At 50.3% G+C, this 18105-nt stretch overlaps 2 protein-coding genes across 3 annotated transcripts; one reads left to right on the top strand and one right to left on the bottom strand.

Moving 5' to 3' along the window:
* Positions 1–259: 259 nt before the first annotated feature.
* ANKRD45 (ankyrin repeat domain 45) lies at positions 260–17725 on the bottom strand. Of its 2 annotated transcripts, XM_055119836.1 has the most exons (7): positions 17593–17688; positions 16579–16813; positions 15971–16350; positions 13956–14123; positions 6639–6733; positions 3562–3700; positions 260–3107 (listed from the first exon to the last, which is right to left on the bottom strand). In XM_055119836.1, the coding sequence occupies exons 3-7, from the start codon at positions 16329–16331 to the stop codon at positions 3076–3078; spliced, it is 795 nt and encodes a 264-aa protein (XP_054975811.1). In that variant the 5' UTR covers positions 16332–16350; positions 16579–16813; positions 17593–17688; the 3' UTR covers positions 260–3075. The 2 variants fall into 2 exon arrangements, with proteins under 2 accessions (XP_054975811.1, XP_054975810.1); XM_055119835.1 differs by lacking the exon at positions 16579–16813 and having other exon boundaries at positions 262–3107; positions 17593–17725.
* On the top strand, positions 8527–11180 carry TEX50 (testis expressed 50). The gene is made up of 2 exons (XM_012933858.2): positions 8527–8953; positions 10819–11180. Exons 1-2 carry the CDS (start codon positions 8633–8635, stop codon positions 11131–11133), a joined length of 636 nt encoding a protein of 211 aa, XP_012789312.1. The 5' UTR covers positions 8527–8632; the 3' UTR covers positions 11134–11180.
* Positions 17726–18105: the final 380 nt, after the last annotated feature.

The following is an 18105-nucleotide window of genomic DNA, read 5'->3' as shown; positions in this document are numbered from 1 at the left end:
CTGCTGAGGGCCGAACTCCCGCTTCACCGAGCCAGAACACTTTCTTCCAGCTTTGGGAGACATTAACTCTCTATCCTTCAAGGTGCCGCTGTCTCTAGACCCTTCCAACTTCTGCCTTCCACCCAATCCCCCAAAAGGCAATGACACATTTGGGGGAATCATTAGATCCGTTGGTCACTTCTGGTTCCCAAATCTGTACGCCATATATTCGGAGGGGTGGGGTAGCAAACAGACACGAAACTTTGTGGCTTCTAATAAGTATTTATTGAGCAGAAACCGCGATTTTGGCAGGACTGTACAAAGGAGGCTGAGTCTGCTTCCCGTGGCATCGTGACTAGAGGACTGGCATCCAAGATGGTGCCACCCTAATGCTGCTAAGGGAAGATGCCCCATGTGGGCAGCGCCTTAGACCTGCCGGGTGGAATCTCTCCAAGGGCCGGCTTCCAAGAACACAAGGGTGCAAGAGCAGCATCGAGACAGGTTTATCCTTCGAGACTTTTCTTCTGCAAGGACACTGCAGGGGACTCTTCCACCGTGGTCCATGTGAGGGGCAAGCAGAGCCCCCTGGCCCACTGTGGGGGGAGCAGGAGGGACGGAGCTGAGGCTGTCCCGGGATGCAGAGGAGGTCCAACCTTGCAGGGGGAGCCCAGGCCTCTTTGTTGACCCGCAGGCAAGTCTCCATGGCGGGACCACGGGCCAGTCCAGATGCATGATAAAAGTTCCGTTGTAGATGGGAAAATGAGAAAAATGTGATATTTAAAGTCTATAATAAAATTTATCATCCAATACCAAGGTAAATGAATCTTTTCCCTTCATTTCTGGTGTTAAAGTCTCTTTTTTTTTTTTTTTTTTTTTTTTGCTTTTTGGGTCACACCTGGCGATGCTCAGGGTTTACTCCTGGCTCTGCACTCAGGAATTATCCCTGGCGGTGCTCAGGGGACCCTATGGGATGCTGGGAATCGAACCTGGGTCGGCCGCGTGCAAGGCAAACGCCCTCCCCGATGTGCTATCGCTCCAGCCCCTTCAAGTCTCTTTTTAAACGAAAGTGAGAGCAAATAACTCTCTCCTAACTGAAGTTAAGCTGGTCTCTAGCAGTATATCGATTTCAGATGCACAGACATACCTCAACATCTACTGTAGGTGATTCTAAGCTTGTCACCAGGCACCTCGTTTCCATCCTTTGCCCAGCAATGGCCCCCTTGCATGCAAATCCATCAGCATAATCTAAGTCTGAGCAGGGCTGCATGCCTCAAAGGAACGTCACATTCAAGACCAACGTCCAAAAAGCAAATGGAGAATTAGATAGAAACCCTAACTGTGGCCCCTGAATCTTCCCACGGCAGAGCCTGGCAAGCTCCCCGTGCGTATTGTATATGCCAAAAACAGTAACAATAAGTCTCTCAATGAGAGATGTTACTGGTGCCCGCTCGAACAAATCGATGAGCAACGGGATGACAGTGACAGTGACAGTGAATCTTCCCACAGTACGGCAGTGTCTAGGACACAGGCCTCCTGACAGGGCCGTTGACTGGAGGAAGGGGAGCTCAGTGGTGGTCTCTTACACCCATCATCACTAGCTATGCTCACCAGCAAGGGGGGATGTGCGGGGTGGGGGAGGGGGTTATTGCTGTTATTTTGCTTAAGGCGACTCAAAGAGAATTGATTCCACATGACGAGATCTCAAGACTTAAAAAATCTACGTTTCAAAAGTGTTATCTCTGAACTGTGGTAAGGAAAATAACAGGAACTTACAGGATTTTTTTTCTCCCCCTTCCCCTCTATAATGAGATTAGTTCGTAGGTGGAACGCAGAGAAAGTCATGAGAACAGTGAACAAATGTGAAGATTTTTTCATTTTAGAAAATTGCTCTAGAAAATTGTTCTAGAAAATCAGAGTCATAGAATATTCCGGGGCTTGAGCAGATAAACCTGAAAAAAAAAAACAAAAAACACTCCAAAGCAACTAGCAAAAAGCCACCAGGTGTCAGCCTGAAGAGTCCATAGTGCCTGCTGACCTGAGGGGAGATACCGCAGCCCAACAATCAAGTTTCTATGGCCTCCTCTGCAGGACAGGAAACACAAGACAAATAACCATAATGGCCTTCAAGGTGAAAGATAGTCCCTCAAGAAAGAAGGGGCTGGAGAGACAGGATAGCGGAGAGGGCACTTGCCTTGCACATGCTCAACCCAGGTCCAATCCTGGGCACCCTATATGGTCCCCTGAGCACCGCCAGGGGTGATTCTTGAGTGCAGAGCCAGAAGTCAGCCCTGAGCACCACCAAGAGTAGCCCCAAACCCAAAACAAAACAAAGAAAGAAAGAATAAGTTTCACTCAGGGACTACACCCCACCTGGAGGTAAGAACACGCTTTAGGAGGAGGGGATCTCCAGAGTGGGGCTAAGGGGGGCTTGGGGACTGCTCCCAGCAACACGTGGCCTGTTGGGAAGTGGGCTGTGATTTCAAGGTGAGGGCCTGTGGAAGGTACCAGAGCCACCCCAGCACACCGGGGGCCTCCAGGGCTCAGCCCAGCAGTGCTAGGGAGACCCAAGTTGGGCTGTGTGGTCCCCGAACTCCCCTGTACCGGTCAAGTTAACTTGGGAAAACAAAGTCATCGTTGTCAAAGCAGCGGCTTCCATCTAATGGATCTAGGATTTCCCCTGGCTCCAGAATGTCTTGCCTTTGCGCTCCTTCTGGAAACACACAGCCGCCTCTTGCAGAATGACAGAATTCCTCGGGGGAATAGAACCCCCCGCTTCAGTTCCCCAGCGATTGGTTCAGATGCTCTAAATCGCGTGGAAAGCTGCCAGAGAGTGTCTGTGAGTGACCCCTGGGAAGGTGCACGGGGGCGGCACAGTGTATACGAGGGGGGCGGACCTGGGTGAGGCGATCTCACGGGGCAGGGCAGCAAGACCAAGTCTCGTCATACTCCGTCGTTTAATGAAAAATCACACTTAGTTTCTCCACTCCACAGGCATATGTAGGTTTGCTTTAGCAATGCCACAGGGAAACGTGGCTCTGTATGTAAAAAGCGTGCCTGGCAGAAGGGACGATCGGGGACCTCCTTCCTGACCATGCCTTAAATCACAGACTTGGCACTTCTCACTTGACCTGGAAGGAAACAGATTTTTCGATGACATTTCATTAGCCTGCAGTAGAAAATGAAAATGAGAAGCAGGTTTTGAAAGCAAACGGGTGTGAAATAAAACGGTAGGTGGGCCAGCCTCAACCAGTCATGAACTAAGTTGGCATATTAACCCCAGAACACACCCAATTCAGGGGTAACACGGTGAAATCACTCATTAGGAGACTGTTGCCCTTAGCAACGGGCTCTGGGGCAAAGTTCTCTGCTCAGACTTCTCTTTCTGCATTGTAGAATGAGGATCTGCTCCCGAGGTTACCTTAGAGGGAGGGGCAAGACCACTGGGGTTCCCTGAGCACTGCTTGGGAGCCCCTCACGCAGTGTTCCCCAAAAGAAATATCGTTGGAATCCCAGAAATAACAGCACTGCTCAGCCTAACCTCCATGTTTTCTGAAATCCAAACCACTTTCCTCCCAGACTTACGGGCTTGGCTCATTTTAGTGTAGATGGGAGTCACGATGTCCTCCAGATGCTGCTTCTGTTCGTAGATCTCCTTGATGGACGCCTGCAGGTGCGTGTCCAGCCACTCGCTTTTCAGCCGGCACGCGTTGAGGATCGTGTTCTGTGGACAAACGCAGAGACTGTATGTCGTGACCCTGGGCGGGGAGGTCTCACTCACCACGGCTCCTCAATGAGGAAACGCACCTTCTGCATTGTCCAGTGGGGCCACTTTTAGTTTGTTGTTGGGTGAGCACACCTGGCAAGTGCTCAAAGGCTGCTCCTGGCTTTATGCTCATGAGTGAGCCCTGGGGGTGCTCGAGGTGACCATACACAGTGTTGGACCTGACGGGGTCAGCTGCATGCAAGGTAAGGGCCTGACCCCTGGACCAGTTCTCAGGCCCCTCCGCTGAGTCTGTATTCTCACTGGGCCCGGGGAACAAAGAGCAATGCTGGTAAAGGCAGGAAGGATGACATGGATGGTGGGAGTCTCTGCCATTCCACATTCCCCCAGAGGTCTGGAGGAAGAGATAGTGCAGAGAATGCACGGAGCACTTCCCCCACGTGAAATCTTCCCACTCTGCACTGCAAAGCCATTTCTTTGCACTTACACCAGCAAATGAAAATGCTTCTTGCTAAACAGAAATGAAGCACTATATTGTACATCCTATCCATATCATTATATATGAGCATTAGTGATTCGCAGAAATAAGTAGAATAGATTTAGACTATACTAAGAGTGAAAAAGCAAATGAAAGAATAACTGAGATAGGGGCTGGAGTGATAGCACAGCGGGTAGGGCATTTGCCTTGCATGCGGCCGACCCGGGTTCGATTCCCAGCATCTCATAGGGTCCCCTGAACACCGCCAGGAGTAATTCCTGAGTGCATGAGCCAGGATAAACCCATGTGCATCGCCAGATGTGATCCAAAAAGAAAATAATAATAATAATAATAATAATAATAATAATAATAATAACTGAGATAGCACGAACCTATTTTTTTTTTTAGCCAAACCTGGCAGTGTTCAGGGCTTACCCTTGACTCTGAGCTCAGGAATCACTTCTGACAGGACTTAGGGGACCATATGGGGTGCCAGAGATTGAACCTGGGACAGCTGTGTGCAAGGCAAATGCCTTACCTGCTGTACTATCGCTCCAATCTTGAACCTATTTTTATAAGAACAAAATATTTCATAAATCTTTATGTGTATAAACAACTTTATAGATATGAAGGAGAAACTGTTGTGAATTTACAAATTATTAGAACCACAGGGAATGAAGCTTAGAAATGAAATGGTGCAGATATTGTGTTTGCTTAATGCTTTTTAATCTTTTTAAAAATTATTACATGTATGTGAAATTTCTAGTTTAATTAAGCAAACACTTAAAAACTGAACTTAAGAAAGCTTTTATGTGTTTGGGTGATGTATGTAATGGGGAAACTGGACAGATAGCACATTGGTAGGGCTCCTGCAGTGCACACGACCAACCCAGGCTAGATCCCTGACATCCCATGTGGTCCCTGGAGCACCACCAGGAGTAATCCCTAAGTTCAGAGCCAAGAGAAACCCCTGAGCATCACTGGGTACCCCCCAAGTAACAGCAATGAGAAGGCTTTATGGTGAGTAGTTTACGGCACTATTTGTACTGGAAAATTTTATTCTGCAAATTTAATTGGTATAGGCTGGAGCGATAGTACAGTGGGTAGGGAGTATGCCTTGCATGCGGCCAACCCGGGTTCAATTTCCAGCATCCCATATGGTCCTGAGCACCGCCAGGAGTAATTCCTGTGTGCATGAGCCAGGAGTAACCCCTGTGCATCACTGGGTGTGACCCAAGAAGGAAAAAAAAACTTAATTGTTATAATAGAATATTCTACCAATTTTACTGATACTTCTCTTGCTTTATAAGACCCTTTGCAAAGTATTCTATGCAGCAAGTAGCGTGTTCTAAGATGTGGCCAACTTGGTTCACTTTTAGTAAGAGATCATTCTTTCTCACTCATATTCTTCTTGCTTTTGTTTTTGGGCCACACATGACAATGCTCATGAATTACTCTTGGTTCTGTACTCAGGAATTACTCCTTGAAAGTGCTCAGAAGACCCTATGGAATGCCGGGGATTGAACCTGGACCTGTTGGGTGTAAGGCAGGTGCCCCAACCACTGTACTATTGCTCAGGCCCTATCAACCAGGCTCTGTCATGAATAAAATTATTTTAAATCATTTCATTTCACAGAGCATCCTACACAGGAATGCAGAAATAATTTTCACCCAAAGAGGCCTTGCTGCCATCTGAGCCTGCTCTTGTTCTGCAGTGAGTAGTACGAAGTGCTGCAGCCTGTTTCACAATAGACTCTATGCCTTTGATTTCTACCGGTACATAAAACCTGACGAATGAGAAGCCGTATATACTGAAATATATGCTGCATGCCCGGGTTTTTTTTTCTTTTTTCTTTTTGGGCCATATTTTGGCAATGCACAGGGTTTACTCCTGGCTCTGCACTCAAGAACTACTCCTGGTGGTGCTCAGGGGACCCTATGGGATGCTGGGAATCGAACCCGGGTTGGCTTCGTGCAAGGCAAATGCCCTGCCCGTTGTACTATCGCTCCAGCCCCTGCATGCCCGAGTTTTCCAGCATAATGATGAGCTGAGGCCCTCTACTCTGCAGAAGCGTTTGATCTCCCTGAGCTTAACCCCTGGGCCATTCCAAATGCATGTGACATCCTAAGTCTAATGGGCTCATCCCCATGCCTAGTGGCCTTTCCCCGATCCTGCTGCTGCTGCTTTGAGAGAGAAATCTATGCTTCACCCCCCATCTGACTCCTGGAACCTCCTTCCCCATTCAGAGGCAGCCCTCAGCAATGTAGTGGGAGTCTGCAGGGCCCGGCACCTCTGCCGTCACTCCGTCACTCAGCTGTGAGTTCACCGGATTTCTCCTCAGTCTCCCTCTTACCAGAGCCGGCGCAGAAGGGAAGGGAGGGAGGAGGAGAGCAGCGAGGCACTGGTCTCCTGAGCCCTGGGGGATGACATTACAGATCTCAAGAGGTCTCAGGAGGCACCTTGTCTTCTTTGAAGAGCTTCAGCTGTCCCTTCTCTGTGTCTGTCACTCCAGCAAAGACCTTGGTGATGTACCTTTTCAGAGTCAGCCTGGCATCTGAAAAAGCAGAGCAGGAAAAGGGGCGCTCAGCAGCTTGCACCGCGCTACCACAAAGCCAGTGCGTTACGGCCAGAGACGGTGCTCCGGACCTGAAACCGGGCCAGCAACACCGGGGATCCAGACGGAAGAGGTGCAGCCACCACACCCTCTCCAGATGGAGCCCCGGCGACACTGAGCAGCAACTAACACGGCTCCGAGATGCGGGACTGGGACAACTCCGAACTGCGTGGCCGCATTAGCGGCTGCGCAACCTTTTCTAAAAACTGAAAACATACAATCTTTTAATGGAAAACTAATTATCAAATGCTTCCTTGTTGAAATATGGAATGTAATCAAGGTAAAGAGAAAATGAAGTGAAATTCATCAGTTATACAGTTGGGAGTGGGGGGTTGGGGGCGGGGGTATACTGGGATTTTTGGTGGTGGAATATGGGCACTGGTGAATGGATGGGTGTTTGAATACTGTATAACTGAGACATAAACCTTAGAACTTTGTAACTTTCCACATGGTGATTCAATAAAAATTTTTTAAAAAAAGCCGGTACGTTAGACAGCAGGGAAGAGAGCTGCTTCCTTGGCGGTTGTTTCCACTGAAATTCAACCATCATCATCATCATCATCTGTCAGAGCACTTGAGGTGCTCGCTATGTTCCTAGAACTGGGGCTAAGAGTTCTGATGAATAAATAAATCTGAAACTTGACATCCGGGGCCAGAGAGAGCACAGTGGATAATAAAGCGCCTGCCTGGCTCAGAGCCGACCTGGGTGTGATCCCTGCCCAGCTCCTCAGACGTCCCCTGGGTGGCCCCTGAGCTCAGAGCCAGGGGTGAGCCCTGAGCATGGCCAGGTGTGGCCCAGCTCCCCGCCCCCGCAGCAAAACCATGACACTCGAATCCAAAGAGACGTTACAAGGGGGGAGAGTTTCTTGGCATTTTCGGTTGTCCAAGCCTCTCTCCATGGCCTCCCCACATTGCCACTTCCTGTGCTTTCCCCACACACTCTCCTCAAAGCTCCTGCTCACCAGACTCTGTGTGTTGCTCCACCAAAGGCTCCGGAGTATTCTTTTATTTTTGGGTCACACCCAGCGATGCACAGGGGTTACTCCTGGCTCATGCACCCAGGAATTACTCCTGGCGGTGCTCGGGGGACCATATGGGATGCTGGGAATCGAACCCGGGTCGGCCACGTGCAAGGCAGATGCCCTCCCCGCTGTGCTATCGCTCCAGCCCCATCTCCGGAGTATTCAATCTCACCCATTTGCATCACTCCTCTGGCCTTTTTCTTCCTCCTCCAGAGCCTGAGCTTCCGAGAGGCAGGACGTTCCTGCCGTGTCATCTCTGCTCTGACCCCTCCCGCTATCCTATGGGACACAGCCCTGCTATGGGACACAGCACCTCGGAAGGGACAGACGTTAGCGGGAGGAGACACCAAATATCCGACTAACTATCGGAGAAGAAGAGAGGCCCTGGGTGGGTGCAACGGCAGACTCTGGTTTGTGTGCAGGGCTGTAGCTGCTGCCATTCCTCCAGACCCCGTCCTACTTTACAAGGGCTGGACGGGTCCGGGAGTTCATTTCTCACGATTAGTCTTGAGCTGATCAGCTAGCAACATCTTTGGAAGGTGTTCACCTTTCAGAAGCCAGAGCAGTGAAAACCATCCTGCAGAAAGCAAGCAGCAGCCTAAAAATGCTGGCGTTTGGTGGCCCACCGGCTGTTTGTGACCTCACAGTGGCTAGTGAGGTGACAATGGTCGTCAGTCAACAGAGTTCATGGGGCATGTCCTGGTGACAAGGAAGATTCCTTTATATGTTCCGCCATTAAAAGCATCTAACACTCAGGACACTTCTACTCTGTCTGAGAAATTTTGGCCCTAGACTTCTTTTCCGATTGGGAAAGAAGATGCACATCCAAGGACTCTCTCTGATTTTCCCTCTGTTTATCTGCTTCTTCATAGAGTGCTTTTGCATTTGTGATAGAGCTGCCTGGACAAAGGTTGGATGGGAGATTTTTCCAGAAGAAATACCTTATCTGAAAGTTCCGCTTCCACCATCTCACTGTCTCCCTTACCCTCTGGACAGACTCTGCTGCAGTTTTGGCAACAAAGATACCCTCTATGTTTGCCTGCATCTCATTTACATTTCCCTGGAAGCTCTGGGTTTAATCCTGTTTGTCCTATCAGTGCACTACCTGTGGATGAAATGGAAGAAACACAAAAAAAAGGTGACTGCGTGACGTGAATAGTAAGGCTGTAGAGCAGGCCACCACCTTCCCGAGGGAAAGAACCCTGCGTGTCCCTTCTCTCTTCCCTTTCTTTCCCTGGCCAGAATGTCCTGCACACACTAGGTTCCCAGCCAACACTGACCCAACTAGATGGCCCTTAATCTACTGATCCCTGCAGAGCGTTTAAAAACACATCAGAAAAGCAGTGAGCTCCAGTGATTGGAATATAATTGTAGAATATATCAGAAGTTATCCGTCTGGGCCAAGAGGTAAATCATTTGCCCTTTCTCAGTTCCCTCAGCCATAAAATGAAGCACCTGGAACAAGCTCTGAAATACTCTCCAGACACACCTTCCAAGCTACTTACACACACACACACACACACACACACACACACACACACACACACTGCCATTTCTTTTCTTTTTTTTCTTTCTTTTTTTTTTTTTGCTTTTTGGGTCACACCCAGCGATGCTCAGGGGTTACTCCTGGCTTTGCACTCAGGAATTACTCCTGGCAGTGCTTGGGGGACCATATGGGATGCCGGGGATCGAACCCGGGTTGGCCGCGTGCAAGGCAAACGCCCTACCCACTGTGCTATCGCTCCGGCCCCTTTTCTTATTTTTTTAATTGAATCACATCGAGCTACAGTTACAAAGCTTTGATGTTTGAGTTTCAGTCATGCAGTGATCGAACACCCATCCCTCCACCAGGGCACATTTTCCATCACCAATGTCTCCAGTATCCCCCCCATCCCAACCCTCCCCCTGCCTCCATGGTAGACAATTTCCCCCATACTCTCTACTTTTGGGGCATTGCCATTTATTATCAGAATGAACCAGAAATGAACTTTGAATCTTATAACATTCTAGGATCTTCATCTAAACTCCCCCCTTCACTTCTTTGCTCCATACTTATTAATATCTCACTAACAGAACTTCACTGACCCTCATATTAGATATTAGTTTTGATTATAATTATTATTTGTCTCCCAAGTCATTTCTCCCTCCGTAAAAAGCTATCCCATGTTTCAGATGGTGGTATTGATGACTATAACCTTATAAAGAGGCAGACGCAGAAAAGCATTTCTCCTGTACTTAGATTTCTTACATGGTAATCTTTTCTTTTGCATAAATAAGTAATCTTACACTTTTAAAAAGTTATGTATAGTCACTGTCACTGTAATCCCGTGCTCATCGATTTGCTCGAGCGGGCACCAGTAACGTCTCCATTGTGAGACTTGTTACTGTTTTTTGCATATCGAATACACCAACGGGGAGCTTGCCAGGCTCTGCTGTGTGGGCAAGATACTCCCGGTAGCTTGCCGGGCTCTCCGTGAGGGATGGAGGAATCAAACCTGGGACAGCTGCGTGCAAGGCCAACGCCCTACCCACTGTCCTATCGCTCCTTGTACAAAAATCTTTCATTTACATAACAATTAGATATACTCTTTTTTTTTTTTTTTTTTTTTTTTTAGATATACTCTTAAAGAAATCTTATAACTAAGTAACATCTTACAACTAAGTAACATAGGAGGAGTAGATGAAGTATTTCTTTGGCATTTATAAAAGATCTGTCTATAGTCATCTTTTTTTGAGTAATGCAGCATGTGAACTTTTGAGTTTACAGACCTGTACCGCTCAATGACAGGGAGCCTGATGACTGTGCCTGCCCCCTGTGTCTCAGTGTACTCACTCAAACACAGCCGGCAGAGCTAATTGTGTGCCCTCAGTACTCAGGACGACTTTAGTAGATCTGCTGTCACTGACAGTGTGATGTAGTGTGTGGCACACACATACCCAGCAAGAACTGAATCTGCACAGCAGGAAGAAAACAACCAGTCACACTGTTCTCTGTCCTTTCAGCTGGAAACAAAGGCCACCCCGGAACCACCGAGCAAAGCAGAGAACCAGTCCTCCTCCTATGACATTGACCAGATACTCTGCAAACTGATAGCTACAACGTCCATGATGACCAAGTACCTGAACCAGGTCTTCATTCGCCCTCCGGCCAAAAAGGGCAAGCACCGCAAAGGGCGAGGGAAAAGAACGAAGGAGAAGGAGCCGAAGGAGAAGGAGCCGAAGGAGAAGGAGCCCGAGGAGACTAAGGCGTCCACGTGCAAATGCGGCACAGCCTCGTACGAAGATTATGCAAGAAACCTCCTGACGGAACTAATGTAAGGTTAGAAAGGCTTCCTGCAGAGAGAGATGTTCTGTCCTGATAAACTTTCCGAAAAGTTCAGGTGAAAAATCCATTTCACTGGGCAAAAAAAGCGCGCGCGCACGAGCATGCACGCACGCATGCACGCACGCGCGCGCGCACACACACACACACACACACACACACTCTAAAGTACTGGGAAAGAACATTCCACCACGGGCTGGTATTCAGTGATCTGGTCTGTTAAGATCTATTAGATTACTACCCCTTAACCGGTCTGTAGAATCTTGAGCTCGTAGTTCAATAAATCCATGATTTAGCCAAAATCATGTGCTGTTTTTCTTTTCTGAGCAAATTTTATGGCCAAATAAAATTAGGAGATTCAGTTTCCCGTCTCAGAGCACAGAAGTAGTTTGGGAGTAGGAAAGGATAGATTAATTTTTGGTATAATTTTTCTTAGCAGTAGGGTAATGAATTTAAGAATCAACATTTTAAAATTTTCAAATGGTCCCTGTTTTTGCAGGGAGAGTCTTATTTTCTTTGCCTTGGGGTCTATAACCAGCAGTGCTCGGGGCTTACTCCTGGCTCTGTGCTCAGGATAGACTGCCTACAGGCACATAGCAATGCTCATTAATGACAGAAGAGAACTGTCCCCCCACCCCCCAGCGTGACAGCCTGACTCCATTTTGCAGACTTCGTCTCACTTCCCCTCTGCCCCTCACCCCACATTTGCATTATTTTTATGGGGGGGGGGGGGACTTGAACATTTACAAATCTCCAAATCTCTCGAGCTCAAAGTGAATCTCCAAGAGTAGAATTTTCAGCAGCTGGGAGACAGTTCTCTGGGGAGAGAGATCGTTAATTCCAGAAATCTCTCTAGGAGATTCCTCCTCTGTCACCAGAAGGAGAAGCTGGAGATTCAGACTCTCAAACAAATGCTAATCTTTACATGAAGTATCTGTATTCTGACATTCCACAGCTAACATGACCAGAAAGCTCCAATCCTTGTATACAAGTCCGGTGGTAAAGTTTAAAATACTAGTTTGTTCTTTATGGTCTTTTATCTCCTTCACAAGAAAATGGATAGAATTTACGCATGGAAGGACCTAAGCAGATGAATGCTAGGGGTAAATCAGTGAAACTCTACACATAAGCCTCAGCTTTTACTGTTTTGTTTTGTTTTGCTTGAGCCAGAAAAATTTGTCTCCGGGTGTATTTTGGTTTGTTTGGTTTTTGTAGTCATACCTAGAATGCTGGCAGTTACTCCTGGTGTAGTGCTCAGTCACTTCTGGAAGGGTCCTGCAGTAACTGGGGATCTAGCCTGGGGTTGCTTCATGCAAAGTGTATAAAGCCCTTGGTGCCCTCTCCCTAGGCCTCCTGATTTGGTTCCTAAGTACCATGAGTCATACTTCAGGGAAGGATTTTTTGTATATAATGTAGGAGTACTCCTATTTATTCAGCCATTGATTAAGCTGATTGAATTGGGCATGAACTCCATGAGAGAAGAATTTTTAAGCCAGAGATGGTGTTACACGCTCAAGTGTCTGCTTTGCAGGTATAAAGTCCTGAACTGAATCTCAGGCGCACCCCACCACACACACACACACACACACACACACACACACACACACACACAGATTTTAAATGTGAATTTCACTCACAACAGCTTCATGGAGCCCTCTCGGAGAGCCCGGCAAGCTACTAAGAGTGTCCCGCCTTCATGGCAAAGCTTGGCAAGCTCCCCGGGGCGTATCCGATATGCCAAAGACAGTAACAACCAAGCCTCACAATGGAGATGATACTGGTGCCCACCCAAGCAAATCGATGAACAACGGGACAACAGTGCTACAGTGCTACCTAGAGACTTAATCATAAGTCAATCTTGTGATTATTGGTACAAATTATTGGACAGGAACATTGTCCCCAGAAAACATTTCATACATGTGGACACTTATCTATAACATAATCTACGAAGTATTTCCTCTTTTTTTGTCCCAAATGAGCTTCCTTCCCTGTTTCCTTATTTTAATAAACTCTCACGACCCCTTCCTGATTTTACTGATAAGCAAGCTCCTTACTGCCACCAAATTATTCTTCCTAAATACGATTTTCATCCTCTTTCTCCATATACTGCCTTTCAGTGGCTAGAGAATGCAAATGAAAATATCTTAGCGTTGGGGCCAGAGCAATAGCACAGCGAGTAGGGAGGGCATTTGCCTTGCACGCGGCCGACCTGGGTTCGATTCCCAGCATCCCATAGGGTCCCCTGAGCACCGCCAGAGGTAATTCCTGAGTGCAGAGCCAGGAGTAACCCCTGTGCATCGCCGGGTGTGATCCAAAAGCAAAAAACAAACAAAAAAGGAAAATATCTTAGCCTAAAAAAAAAAGAAAAATATCCCATAGTCTGGCATTTCAGGGCCCAATCTGGCCAGACAGCAGCCACAACAGCTTCACTGTTGCTCGCCAGCTGGCAGGAGGAGACAGACGTGCTTACATCGGCGGTCTGATGTTCTGCGGTGCCGGCTGGCAGGTGGGAAAGGCTAAAAGCTCCAGTGAAGTTGGTATAAAGACTTTAGAATCCTGGATCACATGCCTAAAGAGTCTATGAGGCCGGGGCCAGAGCAATAGTCTGGCGGGGAGGGCATTTCCCTTGCACGTAGCTGACCCGGGTTGGATCCCTGGCATCCCATAGGGTCCCCCGAGCACCGCCAGGAGTGATTCCTGAGTGCAGAGCAGGGAGTCAGCCCTGAGCATCGCCAGCTGTGACCCAAAAAGAAAAAACAAAAAGTATCTGCAACATTGCAGATGAGTAGACACGGCCTACTCATCATCGAGCCCTTACCTGCCCACTCCAGGAATTCCACACACTCGGTCTGCGAGTACCGAGCCGCCACGTCGCGAGCACTTTCTTCCCTGTAATTCAGAGCTTCTATGTCAGCATCCAACTCCACCAGGGCTTTCAGGGTCTCCAGGCGCCCCCAGGCCGCAGCACAGTGTAAGAGAGTATAACCTGAACAACCGAACACATGTAGCTCAGCAGGGCAAAGTGGCCGCCACCTCCACCTTAGTTTCCGAGGCACCACGGTGATCAGCACCGAGCTCAGGGTCAGGCACTATGCTCAGGGATTCCCGCATGGTAGCAAAGAGCTTGCAAAAGCCCCAGGAGGACAGAACTACTTTCATGCCCATTTTTCAGAGCGGGAAACTGAGGTCACAGTTAAGCAACCGGCCCAAGGAGAAGAGCCGGAAAAATGGAGACAAGATGTCAACACAGGCCCTCTGAAGATGTGAATCCTCCTTAACGGAAGCGGGCAGTGTCGCCAGCAGTTTTCTCTTTAGGGACACAATCCAACCCGTGGCTTAGGTTGAAGGAACTTTCATCTGTAACTACTGCTACGGGATGATTCTCCCTCATGGAAAGGGGTGGGGGGACACCAGGAAGCCTCTGGTCTTGCAGCAGGAGTGGGAGCTTATAAAATAAGGTGCTTTCAAGGCTCCACCCAGTAGAACACTTGCTACCATGCTGTCCTGTGCAAAATGCCCACACACACGTACTCCTGGACCACAGTGTGTATGTAACATGCACTACAAAAAGCAGATCAGGGGGCTGGAGCAACAGGACAGCAGGGAGGGCACTTGCCTTGCACGCGGCAGACGCAGGTTCAATCCCCAGCACCATGTATGGTCTGAGCCCACCAGGAGTGATGCCTGAGTGCAGTCAGGAGTCAGCCCTGAGAAGCCCAGGTATAATCCCAAAACAACAACAAAAGAATGATAGTAGGGGCTGGAGCGATTAGTACAGTGGGTAGGGTGTTTGCCTTGCACGTGGCCGACCCGGGTTCAATCACTAGCATCCCATATGGTCCCCCGAGCACTGCCAGGAGTAATTCCTGAGTGCAAAGCCAGGAGGAACCCCTGTGCATTGCTGGGTGTGACCCCCCCAAAAAAAATAAGGATAGTAAAAAAATTTTCTTTCTCAGAGAGAGAGAAGAAAAGTTCCTGCCATAGAGGCAGGCAGGGCATGGGGTGTGGGGGTCGGAGTGATGGGAGGGAAACTGGGGAGACTGGTGATGGGAAGATGGGAAATGTGCCCTGGTGGAGGGAGGGATGGGTGTTGGAACACTACGACTGCAACCTAATCATGAACAGATCTGTAAGGGTCTAACTCAGTGATTCCAAAAAAAAAAAAATCTTAGGAATGAAAAAAAATAACAATTTTTCCTCTTCGAAGAGTGAGACTATTGAAATGTATTTTTCACTCTGAATATGAGTGTGCCCTCCCCCCCCCAAAAAAAAAGCTTATTAAACCCGAGATGTCAAAATTGGAGCGATAGCACAGCCGGTAGAGCATTTACCCTGCACGAAGCCGACCTGGGTTCGATTCCCAGAATCCCATAGGGTCACCTGAGCACCGCCAGGAATAATTCCTGAGTGCAAAGGCAGGACTAACCCCTGTGCATTGCCGGGTGTGACCCAAAAAGAAAAAAATAAAACACAAAAAACCCGAGATGTCTGCATCTGGGCCGTTAAATGACTGGGCCCTGTGCTTTTCCTTTCTGGAGCTGTCCCAAAACAGTTTTGTTTTGAAACTGTCACCTCTCTTTTTTTTTTTTTGCTTTTTGGGTCACACCTGGCGATGCACAGGGGTTACTACTGGCTCTGCACTCAGGAATTACTCCTGGCGGTGCTCAGAGGACCTTATGGGATGCTGGGAATCGAACCCTGGTCCGTTGTATGCAAGGCAAACGCCCTACCTGCTGTGCTATCGCTCCAGCCCCCACCTCTCACTTTAAAGACAATGGGCGTATCTCTAAGTAGCCGGGAGAGGCGCATGGAGGCCAGCCGAAAACAAAATACCTCTGGTGGTCTTCTCATTCAGATTCACGCCGTACTTGGCCAGAGCCCTGATCACGTCGCTCTGCCCGGCCATGCAGGCTGCGTACAGCAGGTTTCTGCCCACCACGTCCTCGGCCAGGAGGAACTGCATGGCCTGCTCGTGCTGCGGGTGCTCGGGGTCCTCGAAGATCTCCTGCAGGCTTTCCACATCGCCTGTGAGGACGGGCCGCAGGAGGGGGTTGAGAGCCGCACCCGCCTCCGCCTCCGCCTCAGCTGCTGGCTCGGTGGCCTTCTCTGCCTCCACCTCCTCCTCTGGCTCCTCTGGTGAGGAGAAAAACAAGGATCCCTCAGAAGCCTCGGCTGCCGGTCCTGCAGTCTCCATGGGAACGTGCCAGAGATACCTGGGGCAAAACAACAATCACAGCAACACAGACCTGAGGCAAAACAACAGTCACAGCAGCACATACCTGAGGCAAAACAACAGTCACGGCATCACAGACCTGAGGCAAAACAAGTCACAGCATCACACACCTGAGGCAAAACAACAGTCACGCAGCACATACCTGAGGCAAGACAACAACCACGGCAACACATACCTGAGGCAAGACAACAACCACAGCAACACAGACCTGAGGTAAAACAACAATCTTAGCAAGGCATAGCACTGTATCACTGTATCATCCCGTTGCTCATCGATTTGCTCGAGCGGGCACCAGTAACGTCTCCATTGTGAGACTTGTTGTGACTGTGTTTGGCATATCCAATACGCCACGGGTAGATTGCCAGGCTCTGCCGTGTGGGCGAGATACTCTCGGTAGCTTGCCGGGCTCTCCGAGAGGGGCGGAGGAATCGAACCGGGGTCAGCTGCGTGAAAGGCAAACACTCTAACCTCTGCTATCACTCCAGTCCCATAGCAAGACATACCTGAGGTAAAACAACAATCACAGCAAGACACTCAACTCTGGGCATATAGTTCCTTAAAAACGCTTTCAGAGGGCAGGAGTGATAGCACAGTGGGGAGGGCGTTTGCCTGGCATGTGGTGACCCGGGTTCGATCCCCGGCATCCCATAGGTCCCCCCAGCACCGCCAGACGTGATTCCTGAGCGCAGAGCCAGGAGTCAGCCCTGAGCATCACGGGATGTGGCGCCCCCCTCCACCAAAATTAAAAAAGCATGTTAGGGGCTCTCTGGAGAGCCGGCACAGCCAGGGTCGACCCCCCACCCCGGCACCCCACAGGGTCCCTGTGCCCCTCCAGGAGCGGCCCCCGAGCACTGAGCCAGGAGTCAGCCCGGAGCACCGCCGGGTGCGACTCCCCCAAAATAAAAACGACCCCAAAACGATAGTCGTCATTTATTATCTCCTCAGAGAGAGAGGCTGTGGAGACGGGTTTTCACTCCTGAAGAAAAGCGGGTGCGCCGCGACGACGCCCCCGTCAGTCCGGAGCACGCTCCCCCCGCCTCAGCCCCCTCAGGACCCCTCCACCCACCACCCCCTATTTTAGCGCAGAAAACGCCCCGGAGGGCGTCTCAGCCTGTCAGCGCCCCCGCCGGCCTCGGCCAGGCCCTCAGGTCAGGTGCGGGCTGGGGGCTCGGAGGCCTCAGCCCGGGGCCCCCCGGGGTCGCACTCCCGCCGCCTCACTCACCCGCGGCCGAGACGACGCCGCAGCCCGCGCGACACGCCGCCCCCGCCTCACACGCGCCCCTCCGAGCCTGCTCCGAGCCCGAGCGCGAGCGCCGCGGTTGCCATGGCGACGGCACAGTCCGCGCCACGGGCCGCCCCCTCAGAGCCGGCTCCGAGCACCGTGAGCGCGCCGCGGTTGCCATGACGACGGCACAGCCCGCGCCACACGCCGGCCCCCCCCACCTCAGACGCTCCCCTCGGAGCCCCGCGCCCGCCCGCGCGCGGGTTGCCGCGGTTGCCATGGCGACGGCACAGCCGCGCGCGACAGGCCGCTGTGCCCCCGCCCGCCCGGAGCCCGCGTGCGCACCGCGGTTTCCAAGGCGACGCACAGCCTGCACGGCAGGCCGCCCCCTCCCCTCGCAGGCCCGGAACGCGCCTGCGCGCACCGCGGTTGCCATGGCGATGACGCAGCTTTCTCCACCCCACCCCCCCCCCCCACACACACACACTCACCCTCCCCGCGCCCTGCGGCTGA

This window comes from Sorex araneus, chromosome X (assembly GCF_027595985.1).
Source record: "Sorex araneus isolate mSorAra2 chromosome X, mSorAra2.pri, whole genome shotgun sequence".
In the NCBI taxonomy this organism is placed as follows: Eukaryota; Metazoa; Chordata; class Mammalia; order Eulipotyphla; family Soricidae; genus Sorex; species Sorex araneus.
This window is presented reverse-complemented; position numbering and strand designations above follow the sequence as displayed.